Consider the following 18,445-nt stretch of genomic DNA (forward strand, 5'->3'; position numbering starts at 1 on the left):
AGTCACCCTACACCATGCCCTCAGGGGAACTTGGTGGACCCACAGTCAGAGGAAAGGGACACCTGTGTGTGGAGGGGAGCGGCAGTTATGGCGTGGGTGCAGTCTTGGACTGTAGGCTAGGGAGGGCCTTCAGAGCCAGGGGAAAACGTGGCACAGCAGAAAGCATTGTGTTCTCAGCTGCTTCCCAGCAGTACCCGCAGAGAGAGATCAATGCAAAGAGACAGCTGCTGATTGAGAGGAAAGAAGTGTTTGTGAAGAGGTGGGGGGGGGGGGGTGCAAGAGCGGAGGGAGTCGAAGAGAAAGAGAAGGTGCGGACTTCAAACAGAGCAGGGTTTGCGGTAAAGGGTGAGACGGAGCTCGCTGGCTGGTGCTGCCCTGGGGAGGCGAAAGAGTAAATTACTGTTCTGCTGCGTTTTTTCCGCGGTTGCCGTGCGCAGCCCTTCTTCTGCTGTCGGTCGGACAAAGCGTGCGTGCACGGCACTCTGGCGCAGCCCCCCCCGCAGTTAACTCTCGCTGAGCTGACGGAAGAGCCCACTGCCGGGGGCCTCAGGAGAGCAGAAGGCATCGTGTGCGGGAAATGTCAAAACTCATAACCAGACGGCAGAGGTGCCACTCCCTCTCAGATGGTTCCGAAGAGACCAATGGTTTGCAACTGGAGCCGGAACCGGAGGACCTGGACTGGGATAACTTTAGTATGACCCTGCAAGAGCGCTTGGCAGCTGTAGGTACCTGTGCAGTGTGTGTGTGTGTGTGTATGTGTGTGAATTCAGGTGTGTGTGTGGCGTGTGTATGTGTTCATGTATTAGCATGTATGTATGTGAGCGTGCATACCTGGCATGGCTGAATGTCATTTTCTTACACTGTATTCCTTGGAATTTTACCTGGACGGCCGATGACTGCTGTAACTTGACATGTCCCTTGCTGACATACATTGGAGTGAAAAATGAAAAAAAAGGGAAGCAGGAATGTAAAAGTCGGCAGCCACTTGTGAAAGCACATTCAGGAGGACTGCACTGTAACTGGAAACATCAGCTACAGTTTGTGGTCTTCTGGTACATGGTCTTATGCTCCCTCTTCTGTAAAGTGGGGAAGTTAACCTTTTGGGCAGTGCCTGAAGCAATGTATTTTTTTCTCCTAAATATCAACTGTTGATATAAGTATCTCTTCTGAATTAATAAGGGTATAGTATTAATTTTATTTTCCTTGCTGATTTAACTTTACCAGTCTGTGACAGTTGTGAGTTTCCTGTTCTTGTTTTGTTATTTTGCATTGTTTATATAGGATATGCCATTTGTTTACTAGGGTAGAAGCTTACTACTGATTTCAATGTGAACCACTTATCGCTGGGGTTTGCTAAAAGCAAGGAGCAGATAGAACAGCTAGCAAAGAGCATTGGAATCATACTGTATAGTTTCTGCAAAGGTTAAAACTGTGTAGCAGTCTGAATTCCAAGTGCACTTCTCTTCCCTTTTTATTTTTGGCTATGGGGAGTGTCTTTTTGTTTATATTTCTTTTTTGGCATCTTGCCGACCAAAAAAGGACTATGGAGAGCAAAAGAAAAGCAGAAAAGAAAGGGAAAAAATAGAAAAGTAGGACATCGAACAAAGAGGAAGCACATTTATATAGAGATATACACAATGAAAGTTGCAGTCTCTGAAATTCCCTTAGATTGGAGTATATTATTAAGCTTGTCCTGGCTATTTTCACTGTGATGATTAGTTCAAACTTGTGTGGGCACAAAACAGCTGAATTGTTTACCAGACCATGCATTTTTAGAGAAATGCATAACCAGAATGCTCAAGCCTTTTTTGTGTTGACTGTATTTAAGAATTGGCTCATTGTTTCACATCTGGATTATCCAGTCAGTTTTTCATTTAAAGCAAAATTACAGCTTTATTTTTTGTTGTCTATTATTGTTGTCATATAATCTTTGGTAACCTGGAGCTAAATATGAGATTACAAAGAACGCTTTCAGTTGCATTTCCAAAGATGCCTGGATCCCTGATTTATGCCTTTTTGACTTTTCTTGCACTGTAATATGTGTGATTGTGAGCCAGTGTGTGGAAGGTTTGCAGATTTCAGCATCTGTATGGCTGAACATTCTGATGAGTGTGAGTATGTATGCATGTGGTGAGAGTGTTTGCATGTTTTTGGTGTTTGTGTGTATGTGTGTGTATGCACACACGTGTGTGCGCGCGCGTGTGTGTGCATGTATATGTATGCCAATATGTGTGTGTGTTTCTGTATGTCATCTTTGTGTGCATATGCATGTCCATTTGTGGGAAAACTGCACCCCTGCTATGGCAACCCAGTCCTCATGCCCTGCTTCCTCCACCAGGGACAGGAGAGCCTGCAGGACACAGAGCAGCGCTGTGCCCAGCTGACCAAGGCCAAGAGGGAGCTGGAGGTGCAGGTGGCAGGTCTGAGCGAGCGTCTGGAGGAGGAGGAGGGCTGCGCAGCCCAGCTGGCAGTGCAGAGACACCGGCTGGAGGCTGAGTGCTGCAGTCTGAGGCGTGACCTGGAGGAGCTGGAGAACACGCTGGGCTCGGTGGAGAAAGACAAGCAGGTAGGAGGCTCCATGCTCACTCAGCCATGCCCTTGGATACACACAGCACTCGCACACTTTTCATTCTCTCACTGCACGGCTGATTCGTCTGTGCCTTGATGATTTCATATTTTCAGCTGTGTTTTGCAGTTTTCTTCTTGCTTTGAATGCCTAGCTTTTTGAAGTTAAGGTAGTTGGTCTAAAGTTCTTTCTATCTGGGTCACATTTGTAAGATTTGTAATTTTTACCTTGCAGTCCTGCTTTTTAGCGGTGAACTGTTTCTGCTGGTGGTGGGTGTTGTGATATTGTACTGTCAAAAGGATAATTGTCTGGAATTACACGTGGTTGCTCATTTGGGTACACTGGAAAGATAGAAAGAAAGAAATAAAAAAGTGAAGAAGCCAGAATGAAAGAAAGTAAAAATAAATAAATAAATAAATAAATAAATAACTACCTAATTAATCCAGTTGACATGTCCATTTCATAATATCTATCTTAATTACTACATGCATGACCCACTTCATGACCTTATGGGCAACTTAATCTCAAATCTAAACTGCCTCTGACATCCTCCATGAGTTCAGAATCGATTCTGTCAAATGGAACATTCTAAACTCCAGTATTTGCTGTTTTATAAAGAATCCTGCTCTGAAATATTATGCCATATAATTTAGTTATATAAGTTATGTTAATTTGTACGATTAATTTTTCACCCTTAAAATGGGGCACTGTGTATACAAAGATTGGTAATTCCTACACACATCGTCTGATATGGATGTAAACACCCTTGAATTAAAACTGAAGCTGAAGTCTGCATTCAAACCATATTCATTGTGACATTTCAAATCCAATGTGCTTGAATACAGAGCTAAAGCAACATAAATGATGCCACTGTTAATACTTTTGCATTTAGCAGTATATTTCTTCTCAAGGGGATTCTGTTCTTTGTTCAAATGCATAAAGATCAAAAAGAGAGAAAAAATTCAGTGATCTGTTGCAAAAATAAACTTGTGAAAGTTCTTGTGAAATTGTCCCTGACTGATAGTGTGAAATCATGAGTCAGATCTAGGTCTGATCCTTCCAAAATAGATAAGAGTGAGAAGGCAATTTTCAATTGACAGTACATGTGCTTGCAGTAACGGAGTAGACTAAAACTATGTGCACTGTTAAATATTTCCCTCCTCCAAGGACGGCAGATGTATCATTTTTCTATTAATTTGAGTATACCTTTAGGTTCCGGAAAGTGATAAGTCTGAGAAAAAGAACAATTGTACTATTGTTCTTTGAAGAATGTAGGATATTTTGTGTGGTATTGGCTTCTGTTAGCTAATTTAATTTCATGTTTGGTACAATAACGTCCATGTTTATTTTTCTCTGGTATAAGATGACATGGACATACTGTGGAAAATGGCCTTCTCTAATATAAACTGGCCATCATTCAAACCATACATGTTGACTTGGGTTTTAATGTGAGTATCACTGTCAAAAGCAAGCCATATTGAGACAATCCAGTTATCATCTTACAGGAAGTAAACTAAATGAGTACTTACATTCTTGCTGAGTTTACAACAAAGCAATAGTATGCTATGTGTATAGCATTCATTAAGGATTCAGAAATGTAAAAATCTTTCTTTTTCATCAGTATGTGCCAAATGCAAGGAGGGTTACAGATTATGCAATGTCAATAGCAATTTTATTTTCCAAATAATGTTTTTAATGTGCTTTAATTACTTGAATTAACACTGCAATGGCTCATACCTACTGTACATAAGCTGCAAAGCATACACTTTGGTATTGGCAATGTGAAGTTTGTTTGTGGACCTGTCCCCTAGCTTCATTCCCCCAGTTTAAATGCTGCCGTACTGTAACTGCATTAGCCAACTTCTGAGTGGTGAGACTGGGCACGTCCTGTCAACTGAAACCACAGGCAGCACTGACACCGTTCAGATTTCTTCCTCGATGAAAATAGCACTATGAACAAGTCAATGGGATATATCACTTGGCAGCCTCCAGATGTATAATCTGTAAGGAAAAAATGATACCCTCAGGCACTGTATCCATTGATTAGCAACCAAGGATTTCACAGCTAAAGTCACAGATTTATGTTCACTAAAATCTTGTTTTGTGGAGATCGGAGATATTACTGTAATTGTGGGAGGCATTTGCTCTATGGAAAGATTTCTGTTTGCATTTTTTTTAAATGTCATCACCACAGAACTTCTATAATAGCATGCATTGTACTTGTGTCTGAATTCTATGATAGAGCCACCCTTAGATCTGCCTGAGGGCTATCTGATTACGTTAAATCAACACTTTCATTTATCAAACTTTTTTTTGTTTTGTTTTGTTTTTATAGTTTAAAGCAGTTTTTTTTCACCTATTCCCCAACCTGGAATGCTCAGCCTTAACTATGTCCCTTCACTGCCACATTCTTGGGACAGCAGTAGAGCAGTGATTTGCACACTGCCCACTTCTACCCTCTAGCTACCACTTCGCTGTTTCCCAAATGAGCTGTGCCACCATTGTGGCAGGGAATTTTACACATTATGTAACTTGTGCAGGCAGGCTGCAGGTACCTGATGGACTGTTGGAGTTTCAATTTTGTAATGAAGTTGGGTCTGTGGACTGGAGTTCTTCTTTCCTATTACACTGCAAAACTAAAAAAGTCAATCTCAACAAGTATTTTAGTCTTACAGTATATTCAGACTTTAAATTGTATTTCTATTACTTTTTAGCTAATTAAGACAAAAAATATTGCCATTTCAAGATAGAGTAAGCAGATTTCTCTTGTCAAGCAAACAGTAACCTAAAACAAGTCAATATTTTCTACTTGAAATACAAACAAATAAGATTCTCATTACAAGACTAAAACATTTGTTAAGACAGACATTTTTTGTCAGGGTACTTGTCACTATGCAACTTTCCCAGCCCTACTTGTCACTGCACTGGGAACACCATCCAAGAGCCACCATGCACATGTATACACATTACTGAATGGTGAAATTATATTATTTTAAATATCTGGTTTTCCTTGTCCTCCCTAGTCTTCAGACTTAAATGTCCAGAAGCTGTCAGCGGAGCTTTCGCAGCGAGAAGACGTTATACAGAAGTTGCAGAAAGAGAAGGAACACCTGGTGGAGCTGAGCCAGGTGAGAAAGAGCTGCAGTGTCTATCAAACAATGTGTGCAGTATGTGAACAAAATCATTCTTCCTGTGACATCAGTCGAGCTTGATGGGGCCACTTGTCCCCAATGGCCACTGACTGTTTCGCTCACTACCTGGCTTGCTAGGGTCAAGCTAGGTGAGCTAGGTATGCCCAAGTTGTACAGCATAGATCAAATGATTCTAACTAGCTTTCTCAGCATGCCCAAAGTCTTGCCAACCAGATAGCTGACTTGATAGAATAATGGATAGCACAAGCTAATTCTCTAGTGATGAATATAACGATGCTAGAGCTTTGGCTTTTTGTTTCATTGATTCATAGTCTGTGTACAGACATTTAAAATGGCCAGTAATTTATATGTTGCCAGTGTACCTGGACTTGAATGACTGTCTTGATAAACTGGCATAACATTTTAAAACGCTATTGAAATTTTAATGGGCATGAGTTAATACTATTTTCAAATTGTTTAAAAATTTATGGAGCATATTATAATCTATGATAGGAGGGAAGTTTTATTAATCCTGATGAAATATTGGCTTCTTCTATGGCTGACACTACATGAAATAATCTTAACTACTACTAAGTGATTCCTTCAGTTACGACATTGACATCTAACAGTGAATTTAATGTTAAATTCAAATTATATTATTACATTCATTGATTTACTTAATATTATAGATATTATTTATGTTTATTATCATTGCATTTAGAAGTCATACGACTTCATTTCTAACAAAAGGTTTTTTTTTTGGTCAGTTTTTCTTTTTCTTTTCAACACGTGAAATAGAAGATAGGGGATATTAGTGGATCTCTTCTCCTCAATGGAAAATAGATGTGTAATTCATCACTGCCACAATTGGCATTGGTGACCCAGTTCATCTACTTTGATAATAAGATACACCCTGTTTCCGTAGTCATGGAAGAAGAAAAAAATTCTTTGGCAGCGGTGATTCCAGTAGCGATAATGTTTCTCTTTTGATGTGTTGCCAACTGTGGTCACCTTGTGGTAAACTGAGAATTTTATCCCAGCTATGCAAACCCTCACTGCCTTGTCATAAAAAAGAGCTATTTAGCTGTTAGCAAAAAACACGAATGTGTGCCTCCCTGTGCTGTGTGTGTTCTCTATAAATCTGTGAAGACATAAGAACAGGCGTCTTTAAGCTGAGTTTTTGGTCACACAACAAAAGGGGAAAACCCAGAATCTTTTCACATTATAATATTTGAGAGGGTAAGACACCACAAGGAACCTGTGTGCTTACAGAGAATACTACATTACCAGACCTGGCCCAGTTGGCTTCTCAGATCCATTGACTGTAGTACCTGGGCTTGAAACATTTTAGAAGCAAACTTAACATAGGTTCACAGTTTTCTATTTATCTTTTGCAAAATCGCAGAATAGGAAACAAATGTGATTAATTCAATACCAGTGGTAAAGCTTCCTGTCCTATTTTCATACCTTGCAGTGACAAACAGACTCTGGCATGCAAGGTATTGAAAGTTCTTTGTGTGCCATATGTATCTGTTTTTAGTGTACATGGGAGTGTTTGTACATGTGCATCTGTGTGTGCGCATGTTTTTTGTCTGTGATTATACAGTGTGCTGAAGCAGATGTTTAATTGTTTGGTTTTGGGATTTCCAATGATGCTGCAGTATCAGGGTCACACCAAGGGGACAGTAAATATTCAGCTGATGACATCTGTGTGGCCGCAAGCTCGCCCATCTGGCAGATACAATATGTTCTGACAATATAATATGCTAGATATCAAGGTTACTTAGCCGCAAATTAAATTATACCTCTTTATCTGGATGGTGAGGCTGAGGTTGATATCATTCTTCTGATCATTTATTCTGATAATTCTATGACCCATAGTATACCAAAAGACAGTCAAAGGATAGAAAGCTGTTCTTGATTCTTCATAATCTTTCTGTTTTTATAAGGAATGTACCAAAGATTGCGGCACAGGTCCATTGAAGTCTCAATTTGCCACTTATTTATTTATCCATTCCTTTTTACTGATAAATATAGCCACACTATAAAGTGGATGGAATCCTTATTTTGCAATCAATATATTTTATGAAATGAAAGTGTTTAACTAAAACTGACAGGAAAGAAAACATAACCTGAGAAAAATCAAACCATATGAGCAACCAAACCCCAGGCCTGTATTAAATCTGCTCCCACTCTTTGCACATTCCTGCGGCACTTTCAAAACAATGTAGCATGTTACATTTGCTCAAGAAAATAAAGCAATTTGCCCTCCCTGCCCATTATGGCTGGTCTTGATGGCTACAAAAAGTTGTTCACTAATTCAGGCCAGATGCATAACAGTAGCAAATAGATTTTCATTAAATCTGTCCCTGTGATTTAGTTTAGTTGCCGACTGCCCTTCCAACTGCTCCATAAATACATTCACAGGCTCAAGGGCTGTGACACTTACTCTGCAAGCAGTGTGATATGAAGTATCACTTCAATTTAAAAGATCATGGATCATGGATATTGAGATGAGATCTGGTTCCAGGTTCTGGTTCCTCACCGTTGTGTAATTGGATTAATATTGCATGGCTCGAACACCCCGAATTGATTGCAGATGCGCAAAAATGTGTGTGTTTATGTTACAGTGATGGTACTTGTGATGAAACTCAAGACCACTTAGGACAGATACGTATATGCTGGGGGGCTTCAATATATCTGGCCTTTCAATACTTTGCTTTGCCTTGGAACATTATAAATTTGAAAGTTAAAGCCATAAAAATAATTTTGATTTAATTTGTCACAGCAAGCTATTGAAGACCTGCAGTCTGAGGAGGAGACAGTAAACCTCTTAACCAAAGAGAAGGCCAAGTTACAGGTGCAAGCAGAAGATGTGAGTATATTTTAAAATAATCTGTACTATTTCTGTACAATTACTGTACGTGTATGTCAACCTTTCTTTACCAACACGGTAAATGTATATGGCTTATGGCCAGCCCACCCAAAATTGGATGCTTACTTTAAAGTCTATGCTATATATTGACATAAGGAAATAGAATATAAACTTTTCAAATGTCACATATAGCGGCCATCCCAACTGCCAGATACAGATGGGGATTTTCTCTCAAGTGGGAGAGAACTGCTCCCTTCAGTTTGTCCACTGCAGTATTTTATTTATGTGTAGAAGTATAAACAGTAATTCATTGCTGTAGTTCTGTGACTATGATGAAAGTAATCCAAATTGTTTGTTTTAAAGTATAAATATGAATTTTATAATGTTAATTTTGTTAGTAAGCTTCCCAAGTCTTACTCACCCTTGGAACTATGTTGCATCATCACTGCTCCGTTTGGTTACAGATCTCAAAGCAAATATAGCTAAATAAAGAAAGAGCAAGGATCACTTATCATCCCAGTCTGTTCACTGTGATAAATGCTTGACCTGTTTGCATCCGTTTGTTATAAACCTTTGAAGGAACTTTAAAACATGAAGGCCTTGTGCAGGTTTTTTGCGCACTGAATCACTGTGCATACATCTTAATTTAAACAGCCCTACTCGTAAATGTGTCGACCTCACCAGCTTTGTGATCCAGGTGGTATTACTGACTCTCACAAAAGAGGGCGGCTTGCTCAACCCCTTTGCTCAACATTCCACTACGGTGACTGTCACACTGCCCCCACCCTCTCTGCATGAGACACATCGGCTGCCCTGTCCATCGCCGGGGAATCATGGGTTGGGAAAACTCCTTTTCAGCTGGAGTACCTACTGGAGCAGGAGAGGAAACAGAGGAGCGACCTAGAGAAAAGCCGCAGGAAGCTGGAGGGGGACAGCAAGATGACCATGGAGAACCTCGGCGAGATGGCGAAGATGAAGAGCAGCCTGGAAGAGGTCATCAAAAGGTGAGAGGTCCAGTTTGAGAGCCTGCAAAATAAAAATAAAAAGATTGTGGAGAAGTGTTAATGATTATGCCAGTGATACGTTCTCTGCATGCGTTTGGATATCTGTAAAGAATATTAATATATAAGAGACAAAAACACATGAAAATTTTAATTATATGTTCAGTTCAGTATATTAGTATTTTATATAAGTTAAAATTGTTTATTAATTGACCATTTTCTGCTGAGCTTCAAAATAATTATTTCCTATACAGAGAAGATAGATTTTCAAATAAAACTTATAACATACTTCATGTAATAGACGTTGCCTCAGTACACATTTACCTTATGCTGGGGCAATAGTTCTTTGATATATGAATGGTGAAGGTGACCATACCATAATGAGGGTAGAGTCATAGTCCTCAATGTAAGCAAAAGTGTGCTTGAAATTTGCACTATCAATCCTTAGAACATCCTTCCTGCTCTACAAAAGGATTTTCTCAACTCAGTTATTGGTATTATTATGAAATGTCCCCTTGATCCACAATTAAATGCAGAGAGATTAAAACGTATAATATGAAACATTTTTAAAAAGCTATTTCTCATATAAAATGTTGCATGGTCACAAATTGATTTTATGAAAGCATCCTTCTTCTGTTGTATCAATAGCAATACTTTTCACCCAGTGTTCTTGAAAATAATCTGTTATTTCCAGACTTAACAAAACAGTATTACTCCCAGTGCTCATCTGCTGAATTGCTGCTCATTATATCAAAGCCTGCGTTAAAATACCTAGTATATTGTAGTATACTTTCAAAATGATATTAATATCCATTTAAAAACTACAAATTCATCTGTCCTGAATCAAATCTGACTTTCACAGTAGAACAAAATCTTCTCATGGTTAAAAAGGGCTTGTTGTTCCATAGACATGCACAAAGATTGTGTTGCTCACTTCAATCACTTCAATCTAGGTGCTCCTTTGGGCTAGCGAGCTGAAAAACAGATGCTTACATGATATCTGTTGTGAGAGCACTGTTATCTTCACTTTGATGAGAACAGGCCCTGGAGGATGCCTGTTTTTCCCAGATTTCCAGTAAAGCCCTAACCTGCCAGTATGCACTGTTTAAACAGAGGCCCAGTCAAGGCTTTCTCTGGAGAGAAAAACAGCTGTGTGATGCAGTGTAGCACTTTTTTAAAAGCCAGGAAGAATGTAATTAAGAATAAATTATCACACCAATGTTTTCATCTTGTTTTTTTAGAGTAAATTTAGATGTTCTGCTAAATTAAATCTGTGTTGTTTAAATTAAATTTTGAATGTTGTTTGTGAAAACCCTTTTGCATGTCCAATATATATATTTTTTAACAATGTAGTATTCAATTACAACTACAGTAAAGTTAAATATATTAATGAGTCAATGCCCCCCCCCCGACGATTCTGCAGGAAAGATCTGGAGATAAATGCTACCAGCAGTAAGCTGGAGGAGGAGGAGGCCCTGAATATCAGTCTTCAGAGGAGGAACAAGGAGTTCCAGGTGAGGTGCGGAGACGTGTGAGCAGAGGCGCATTTTCATCTTTCAGCACCAGCAGGTTTGTGTGCTGATTTGTGAGCATGCTTGCTTCACAGTTCCTGCTTGTTAAGCGATGACAAAAACAGAGCTGGGGAGCTTACCACTTGCCTGAAGCAGTCTCTGCAGCTTTCGGACCAACACCAATTCTATGCAGTTTTTCTCCTTTAATTTGTGGTTATGTGTTGTAGATTTATGATTATAAGTATACTTGTCAGGTAACGTCACGTTAGGAAATTTTACGCATCAACATTCAGCATTGGTTCTATTTTAACATCTATGAAAACCCTGGATAGATAATAAAAGGCACTTCATAGTGTGACTGCACACACACACTCTCTCTCACACACACACACACACACACACCGTTTGCCGGTTATGAAATACCATGTAGGGATGCATTTGTAATTTACTCCGACATTTGTGTTTCCACTTTTATTTCACATAATTTCAATAGCTGAAAGGGCACAGATATTTTCTTTTGATTTAATGGTGCCTTGGTGTAGCTATGTAGTTTTAATAAGTCATCTGGCCAGATAGCATATCAGCCTAGCTAAAACCATTTTAAAGCACAGTGTAATGCTTTCATGAACACACTGCACAACTCTTAGCACTATAAAAGGAATTTTTTAATGACAATGGCAAATCTTTATTTAGCGTTTGTGTTTTCTTTCAATAAATCTCTCAGTTACCTCAGTGGAAGCACTAAAAATATATTCTTTTCCAGATATATAATCTTTTAATGGCAATTTTAAAACGTCAGAAATTCCAAATCGTATGAGTATTGCATTTCTTACTGCCGTAGATATGATTTGAACAACAGTCTTGCATTGTGAAGTCACAGTAATGCTCACAGTCACCCAGCAAGAGTAGGTTTAGATATGAATAAACCTGACATTCAAAGTCTGATAAGAGCAGACAATGTCACATGGAGACAGCCAGTGGACTGTATTAAATGTTGAAATGACCACAAGGTCATATGGTCATTTCTTAAAACTTTGTAATATCACAATATTTAGCATGATTGAAACTGCTGAAAAGTAGTTGAAAAATTGCTTAAGGAATGGACATTTCAGCTCTTACCTGAGGTGCCATGGTTGAGAGACAGAGACGGAAGGATCAACAAGTAGAGTAGGTACAGAGGGAGAGACCAAAAGAGACACAGTGAAAGTGAGTAACACTGAACAGGTTCTTGTCAGGCCCTCCAATGGCTCTTGGACCTTGATGCTTCGTCCAGGAGACTTTAAGGGAAAGAAAGGGCCTCTTTGTCTTGGTTTCTTCTCCGTGATTGCAAGACTGAAAGCTGATCTGTGTGTTGGTTAACGTGTACATGTTTTCACGTTTAGCCAAAGCATTCTTCATGTCTCACAATGAAGTCTTTATGTAGTTCATTTCGAACTGCAGATTCTCTACCACAGATAAAAAGGCAGGTGGATGTAACGAAACAAAAGCTGAGTTGATCTCATTTCCCCTGTATTTTTTTCTCCAGATTCTGAAATAGAGATGCAAAAAGTCAAATATTAAATAGCTGTAAGAGATCACCATAGCACACAATTAAATGGATTAATGGAAAGAGAACTATATTTGTGTGTGTGTGTGTATCCGTGTGTGTGTGTGTGTATTAGGAGTGTGACTTTTTAAACATTTAATCACCATACATTAACATAAATGCTAAAAGTTTAGCAAAATTAAACGATTAAACACATATTTTTAAGCACCATCATTATTATGATAACTTACTACCATTCGCTTTCAGATTTTTCTATTCTCACTGTGATTGTCATAAACATGTGTCTAAACCAAGCGGCCAAAACCAGACTTCGTTTTTGAAGCTCATTTCCTGGTCTTGTTGTTCCTGGTTGCTTACTAGCGCCACTACGGTTGGCTCCAGTATAGGTGTTTTCATATCCAGTTTCCATGTAAGTCTACGGTACAAATGCGGTCAAAATACAAAGTCAATAATTTTTTCTCATGAGTACAAATAGTCACAATATGTGTATTTTATTCGTCTTATGACTGTCCATGGGTCGATTTCATGATTTATTGTGTCATTTGGGCACTGTTATAATATTTGTTGTGGACCAATGACAGTTTGCGTCACTTCCTGATTACTGTGGAAGACTAAGCTACAGTAGTGGCCACAGTCTATGGTCACTGGGGTGGGAGGTGGCGCCTCTTGGCCTTGACATTGCGGCTCCGACCACGGTCCACCTGTGCGAAGTCAGAAAATGCAGACATGCCATTTCGTAGTGATTTCATTATGGCGTGTGCTATTTACAGCTGCAGTAGACGACCATAAAATAATCATCCTCTGAAGTTTTTCGGTAGCCGAGTCATTTTTACTATTATATATACCTTATATACCTTTAGCCTACTTAACCAAATAATTAGTTGGCAGAAAGCGTAATCAGCTTGCTATATTTGGTAGTCCAGTAGCCTATGCTAAAACAGTTCGCAACTTCGGCTACCAAGCCATTTGACTAGCTAGCTAACCCTAACCGGCAAATATTCAATCTGTCAAACGTGTTTGACGGCTTGTCAGTCGTGTACATTCCGTAAATGTCTACCTGGGCCATACTTCACGCATGTGACAAAGCTACTATAATCCCGATTTTGGGATAAACACTGCACAATTTTCAGTTTCACAAAGCGAATTAAGAGTCTTAAGGTTTATTTGCTGAATAACATACAACACACGATGAAATCACATACAGAATTTAACGAAATTAACCATCTTTGTAAGACTGGCATTTAGAAAGGAACATGTTTTTAACATTTAAGAGACCGACAAGAGCATTTAAGACAGTGGTTCTCAGAATCGGTCCTGGGGGCTCCTTGCGTATATTGGGTTTTCGCCATTGGTTTTGATGATTTACGAGAAAAAAAAATAATAGCCTAATAATAATTAGAAATTCAATGTATCCCACATTATTTTTGTCTTCATGCACCAGGTGGAAAACTTGCTGTACAAAGTGCGTTGTCATATTTACACGCCTGCAGATCAGTTATTAAAATACTTGGTAGATTTGTTAATCACCGCTGACAGTGTTAATTTTTATTCGGTAGAAAGTGACTTGCGAACGATCGGTCAGCTAGCGTCACCCAGCAAGTGAACACCACAAACGGCAATGGAGTAGCTAGTAGCAGTTACTGGCTCATTAACTGACTGTGGCGAAAACCTACGACGATAACTTGCTCGGTTAACAGCAGGTCTACCAGACAGTTATACGAAAATTAGCCTAGTCAAATCACCAGTAGTCTACACATCTCTGATTGATTGACCATCAGTGTAGTCGATGTTCTTCCCCTGTGGTTCATATTGCTAATGCGTGAGCTAACCACGGACAGCCTACCTAGCTCACTGGCAAGCTGGTATGCTAGCTAAGCATATTCGTTTTTGCTGAGAAACATAAATTGAAGATAACTGAACATAATTGTATTATTAATGTCATACATATAACGTGATTACATGATATAGTACAGTCACGGATGGAAATTAAACATTTGATAATATATTTTAAAAAATAACGGCAGACAGTCAGCTATCCTCAAGTTCGTTCTGCAATCGTTCGTTCAGGTTGATGGGCTTTTCCGCACCGGACTGTCAATCACATTGTAAAAATCACAAGACCACTTAACTCTATGGTTTTGGCTCCAAATCGACAACATGGCCGCGCCCACCACTGAGCTTCAAAACGTGTTTTAGAGACCCACGGAGAGTCAATGGGTGACGTCACAGTAGCCCTGTCCATATTTTTTACAGTCTCTGGTTTAAACGTATTACTGCTCATCTGGTGTTGGTTGTGACTGCTCAGTGAGTGTGTGATATGCTCTCAAGTGAAAATGTAGCATCTGTTTGTGCACGTGACATACTTCTAAACACCTCACAAGGAACTAAAAAAAAGAGCCATTTGGTTTCACTTTGAGCATATTCTAGAAAATAATGTCACATGTAAACTTTCCAACACTGAGCTAACTTTCTCCATACAACAGCACTGGAACGATGCAAAAGCATGTACTGTACTTGACAGTGACTGTGAGTGATGAGCCATGTACGTATCAATCATGGTATCAGATTGAGCCCAATCGCATCTAATTCTCAGTGAACATCAATGAGAGTTTTCTGGCTTAGATTTATCATGTGACCAGCAATGTTTCTGTTCTTATTAAAGGAAAGCTTTCTTGGATTTTTCTTTATTGTTACTTAAATAAAATGTATTTATTATATATTTAAGTAAACCCAACACTATTACTGTGTTGTATCCTCTTGCATTTTAAGTTGTCTGCTCTGTAGGCTACGTATGATGTGGCGCTTTTCCACGATTTGCACTCTTATACAGGCAACAGTACTGTATTTACCATTGAACTCTGCTCTGTGGCTATTTTTGCAACTTGCAACTTTGTATTCAAAAGAACATCTTGGATATAGTTTATGTAGCGTGTCAGTTTAAAATGCAGAACATTTAGAACCCCCCCCCCCCACCACACCAAACCTTGTCGTTTAAACATGTAAGCTCTTTTTTTGCACCATGTAACGTTTCATGATTTTCTGAGTTTTGCCCATCCCGTGTTTATACTGTCATTTGTTACCCTTTCATAATTAACATTAATAGCCCATGACAGGGGATATTTGACAACCTGAAATTAAGTTATTCAGAGAGATAAATCTAAAAAAAAAAAACACTACCAACAACAGCAGCCACAGAAATGGATGACCACATAATTGCTAACAGATCTATGCCCATTTGTATTTAACATCTATGTTCTGGCCACTCCTACAGGTTAACCAGGCAGTCTAGGCTGAAGAACTTTATGCAGCTGGGGTCAAACCTTTAATACTGTTTGCCTGACCATCCTTTGAACTATCCAGCCAGGTGGTGACAGACTTGAGGCACTTTAGGCATGGGCGATGGGTGGTCATCTATACAGAAGCAATTTAAATACTATGAAACACATTTGTTATTTAATATTATTTTAGGGGCCTGTTTTGCAGACAGTGATTAAGCCTAGTCCTAGAATAAATTCTATTTTGAATGGTGATTCTCTATAAACTGAATTTAATCTAACCTTAATATTTGTCTATGAGTGTTTATGGTATTTTTAATCATTATTAAAAATTAGTCAGAATTTCTCCCAAAAAGAATAATCCTGTAAATTTCTGACAAGCAGCCAGTTTTCAGTTTGATAAGAGCTCCTTGAGAAACCAGACACAAAACAGGAAAAAAATGTGTTCTGTCCCTAGGGGTCAGAGGGCCTTACAATATAAAATTTACTACCTATGTTGCAGCAGTAATTACAGATACCATGCAAGGCTGTAAAGTGTTTCACACCGTGTCACTGTCAATGAGGAGAAATCCTCTTGAACTTAAGCTGTAGTGCATACACCCACGCATAACTTGAAAGAGAAGGAATATTACATCATCACAGTCTTCTAAAACCTCCACCTTTAACATGGATGTAAACATTGTTTTTGATTATTACACTGAATTACACTTCCATTGATTTTGGGGGATGTGATTCATTTCCCTTTGTTTCATTCACACTTTTTGCTTCCTATTACTTAAAAAAAGATTCTCACTAGTTAGGAATGAACCTGCAACTCTTGAACTTGCGTGATTTGAACAGCAGAAGGGTTGAGAGATCCCAATTTGCACATCTGTTCTGGAAAGCTGCCCCTTTGTCGCTTGGAAAAACCCTACTTCCTGTCAACACAGACTAAAGACTGCTCTGATGAAAATGGGGCAGGTAAAGTTTAATAATACTGCTTTGAAGTGTGTCCTTATCAAAGTCTGTGATCAGATACAACTTTTGCCAGGAGACACATGTGTTTCCCTATTGTCTGCCCTCCAAAGCTTTTGTCATTTTCTTCCTGAAAACAGCCACAAGGTGATAAGGAGATAGCAAGACAAATGTATGAAAGATATGATGGATTTCAATGTCATTATGCAATGTATATAACTATATATAACTTAGGCATGCTTGCAAGTCTTTCAAGTTACCACTTAATGTGGGTGGTATTAATGGAAACAAGGCATAATTCCTCCTGTGAACCAAGTGACCATACAATTACAGCAATACTGAGCACCACATGAATTTACTTTAAAGAACAAAGATGCTGAATAATGGGACTTATTGTTCAGTTCTCCATCAGGAATAATTGGACCATATGCGTGGAAGTTAGATGATAGATATGAGACCAAAAATCAGCTATGTTTGATGCAGCCTCAGGTCTCCGATATGTTTGTGCCAAGGCTTTCTGGTAATCCCATTGTTATTCTGTTGTTTCCTGTGGTGCATATGTTTCCGCCTTCGCTATTGGAGAGCACTGCTTTATTAGCATTGAGGCATTAGGAAATCTCACATATGATTGCAATTTATGATTAATTATAATAGTGAAAAGTCAAGTTGGATGGGCTGAAGTGCTGAAACTCTTATTACAGGTCATTCTAAAGCTCAAACTATCAAAAAGCCAGGTACTTCTTTCACTAGTCTCTCCAGTCTATACAAACTTGTTTCTGTTTTGATTGTTATCGACTGAAATAGAAGCAGTATGACCCCCAAAAAATGCAAAAACTGAATGAATCATATTTGCTCAAAGGAAAGAAAAAGTGAACATTTTTTGGTTCTCTGCTGTAATTATGGTATATTTAATGAATTAAATTTAAAGCAACACCTTACCTTTAAATTTTGACACATTAATTGTAATACTTCACCTTGAGCTGCAGCTCGAGAAACAGTGCAGTGGTGGACCGTCTGAGTCTTGTCAGCATTCCCCTGCTGTTCTTTAAATCTAAATGAGTGTGTGTTGAAGGGGGTTCCCAGGTGTAATGATGGCCATGCAGAAAGATACCTGACCTTTGTGTGTGTGGCAGCTGAAAGAGAAAAGGAATGGTGAACAAGAAGGGGGCTGGACACTGCCCTCTGGAAGAGCCTTAAGTTTTTCAATCATCAGCTTTTCAGCTTGTAATTTGTCACTGCTTTTTTGGCAGCCTGTTGCTGACAGCTATCTGACAGGGATTTACTTGGTCTAAGTGAGTTCCAGGTATATGGTGCAAGGTATATCACTTCAAACATACGGTTAATTGCCTTGTGCTGATGTAGTCTGCAACTACAATCTCTACTAAAATTTATGTGCAATGGATTTACTCATTGGAGTATGCTGAATGGAAATGGTTTTATTGTGTATCCCTTTTGCATTTCTGCAGTCTTTCATTTGTATTATTGTATTGGTTATTTCTGGAAAATGCATGTTGTCCTTAATTATTATTATTATTATTATTATTGGGCTAAATGAAGTTCGTAATGACAAAAATGATGGAAGGGAA

At 38.9% G+C, this 18,445-nt stretch overlaps 1 protein-coding gene across 2 annotated transcripts in view; it reads left to right on the plus strand.

The window, feature by feature from the left end:
• LOC118220556 (myosin-16) overlaps positions 1 to 18,445 on the plus strand; it is a 53,819-nt gene that overhangs the window by 18,657 nt on the left and 16,717 nt on the right. Inside the window, exons 1-6 of one of the 2 annotated variants that reach the window (XM_035404394.1) lie at positions 120 to 721; positions 2,339 to 2,566; positions 5,590 to 5,694; positions 8,486 to 8,572; positions 9,431 to 9,576; positions 10,997 to 11,087. In XM_035404394.1, coding sequence (XP_035260285.1) covers positions 578 to 721; positions 2,339 to 2,566; positions 5,590 to 5,694; positions 8,486 to 8,572; positions 9,431 to 9,576; positions 10,997 to 11,087 — 801 coding nt within the window. In that variant the 5' untranslated portion in view covers positions 120 to 577. Of the gene's footprint in view, positions 1 to 119; positions 722 to 2,338; positions 2,567 to 5,589; positions 5,695 to 8,485; positions 8,573 to 9,430; positions 9,577 to 10,996; positions 11,088 to 18,445 lie in introns of those variants that run through there. The other variant, XM_035404395.1, reaches the window with a different exon arrangement.

The sequence above is a fragment of the Anguilla anguilla genome, chromosome 2 (genome assembly GCF_013347855.1).
Source record: "Anguilla anguilla isolate fAngAng1 chromosome 2, fAngAng1.pri, whole genome shotgun sequence".
Classification (NCBI taxonomy): domain Eukaryota; kingdom Metazoa; phylum Chordata; class Actinopteri; order Anguilliformes; family Anguillidae; genus Anguilla; species Anguilla anguilla.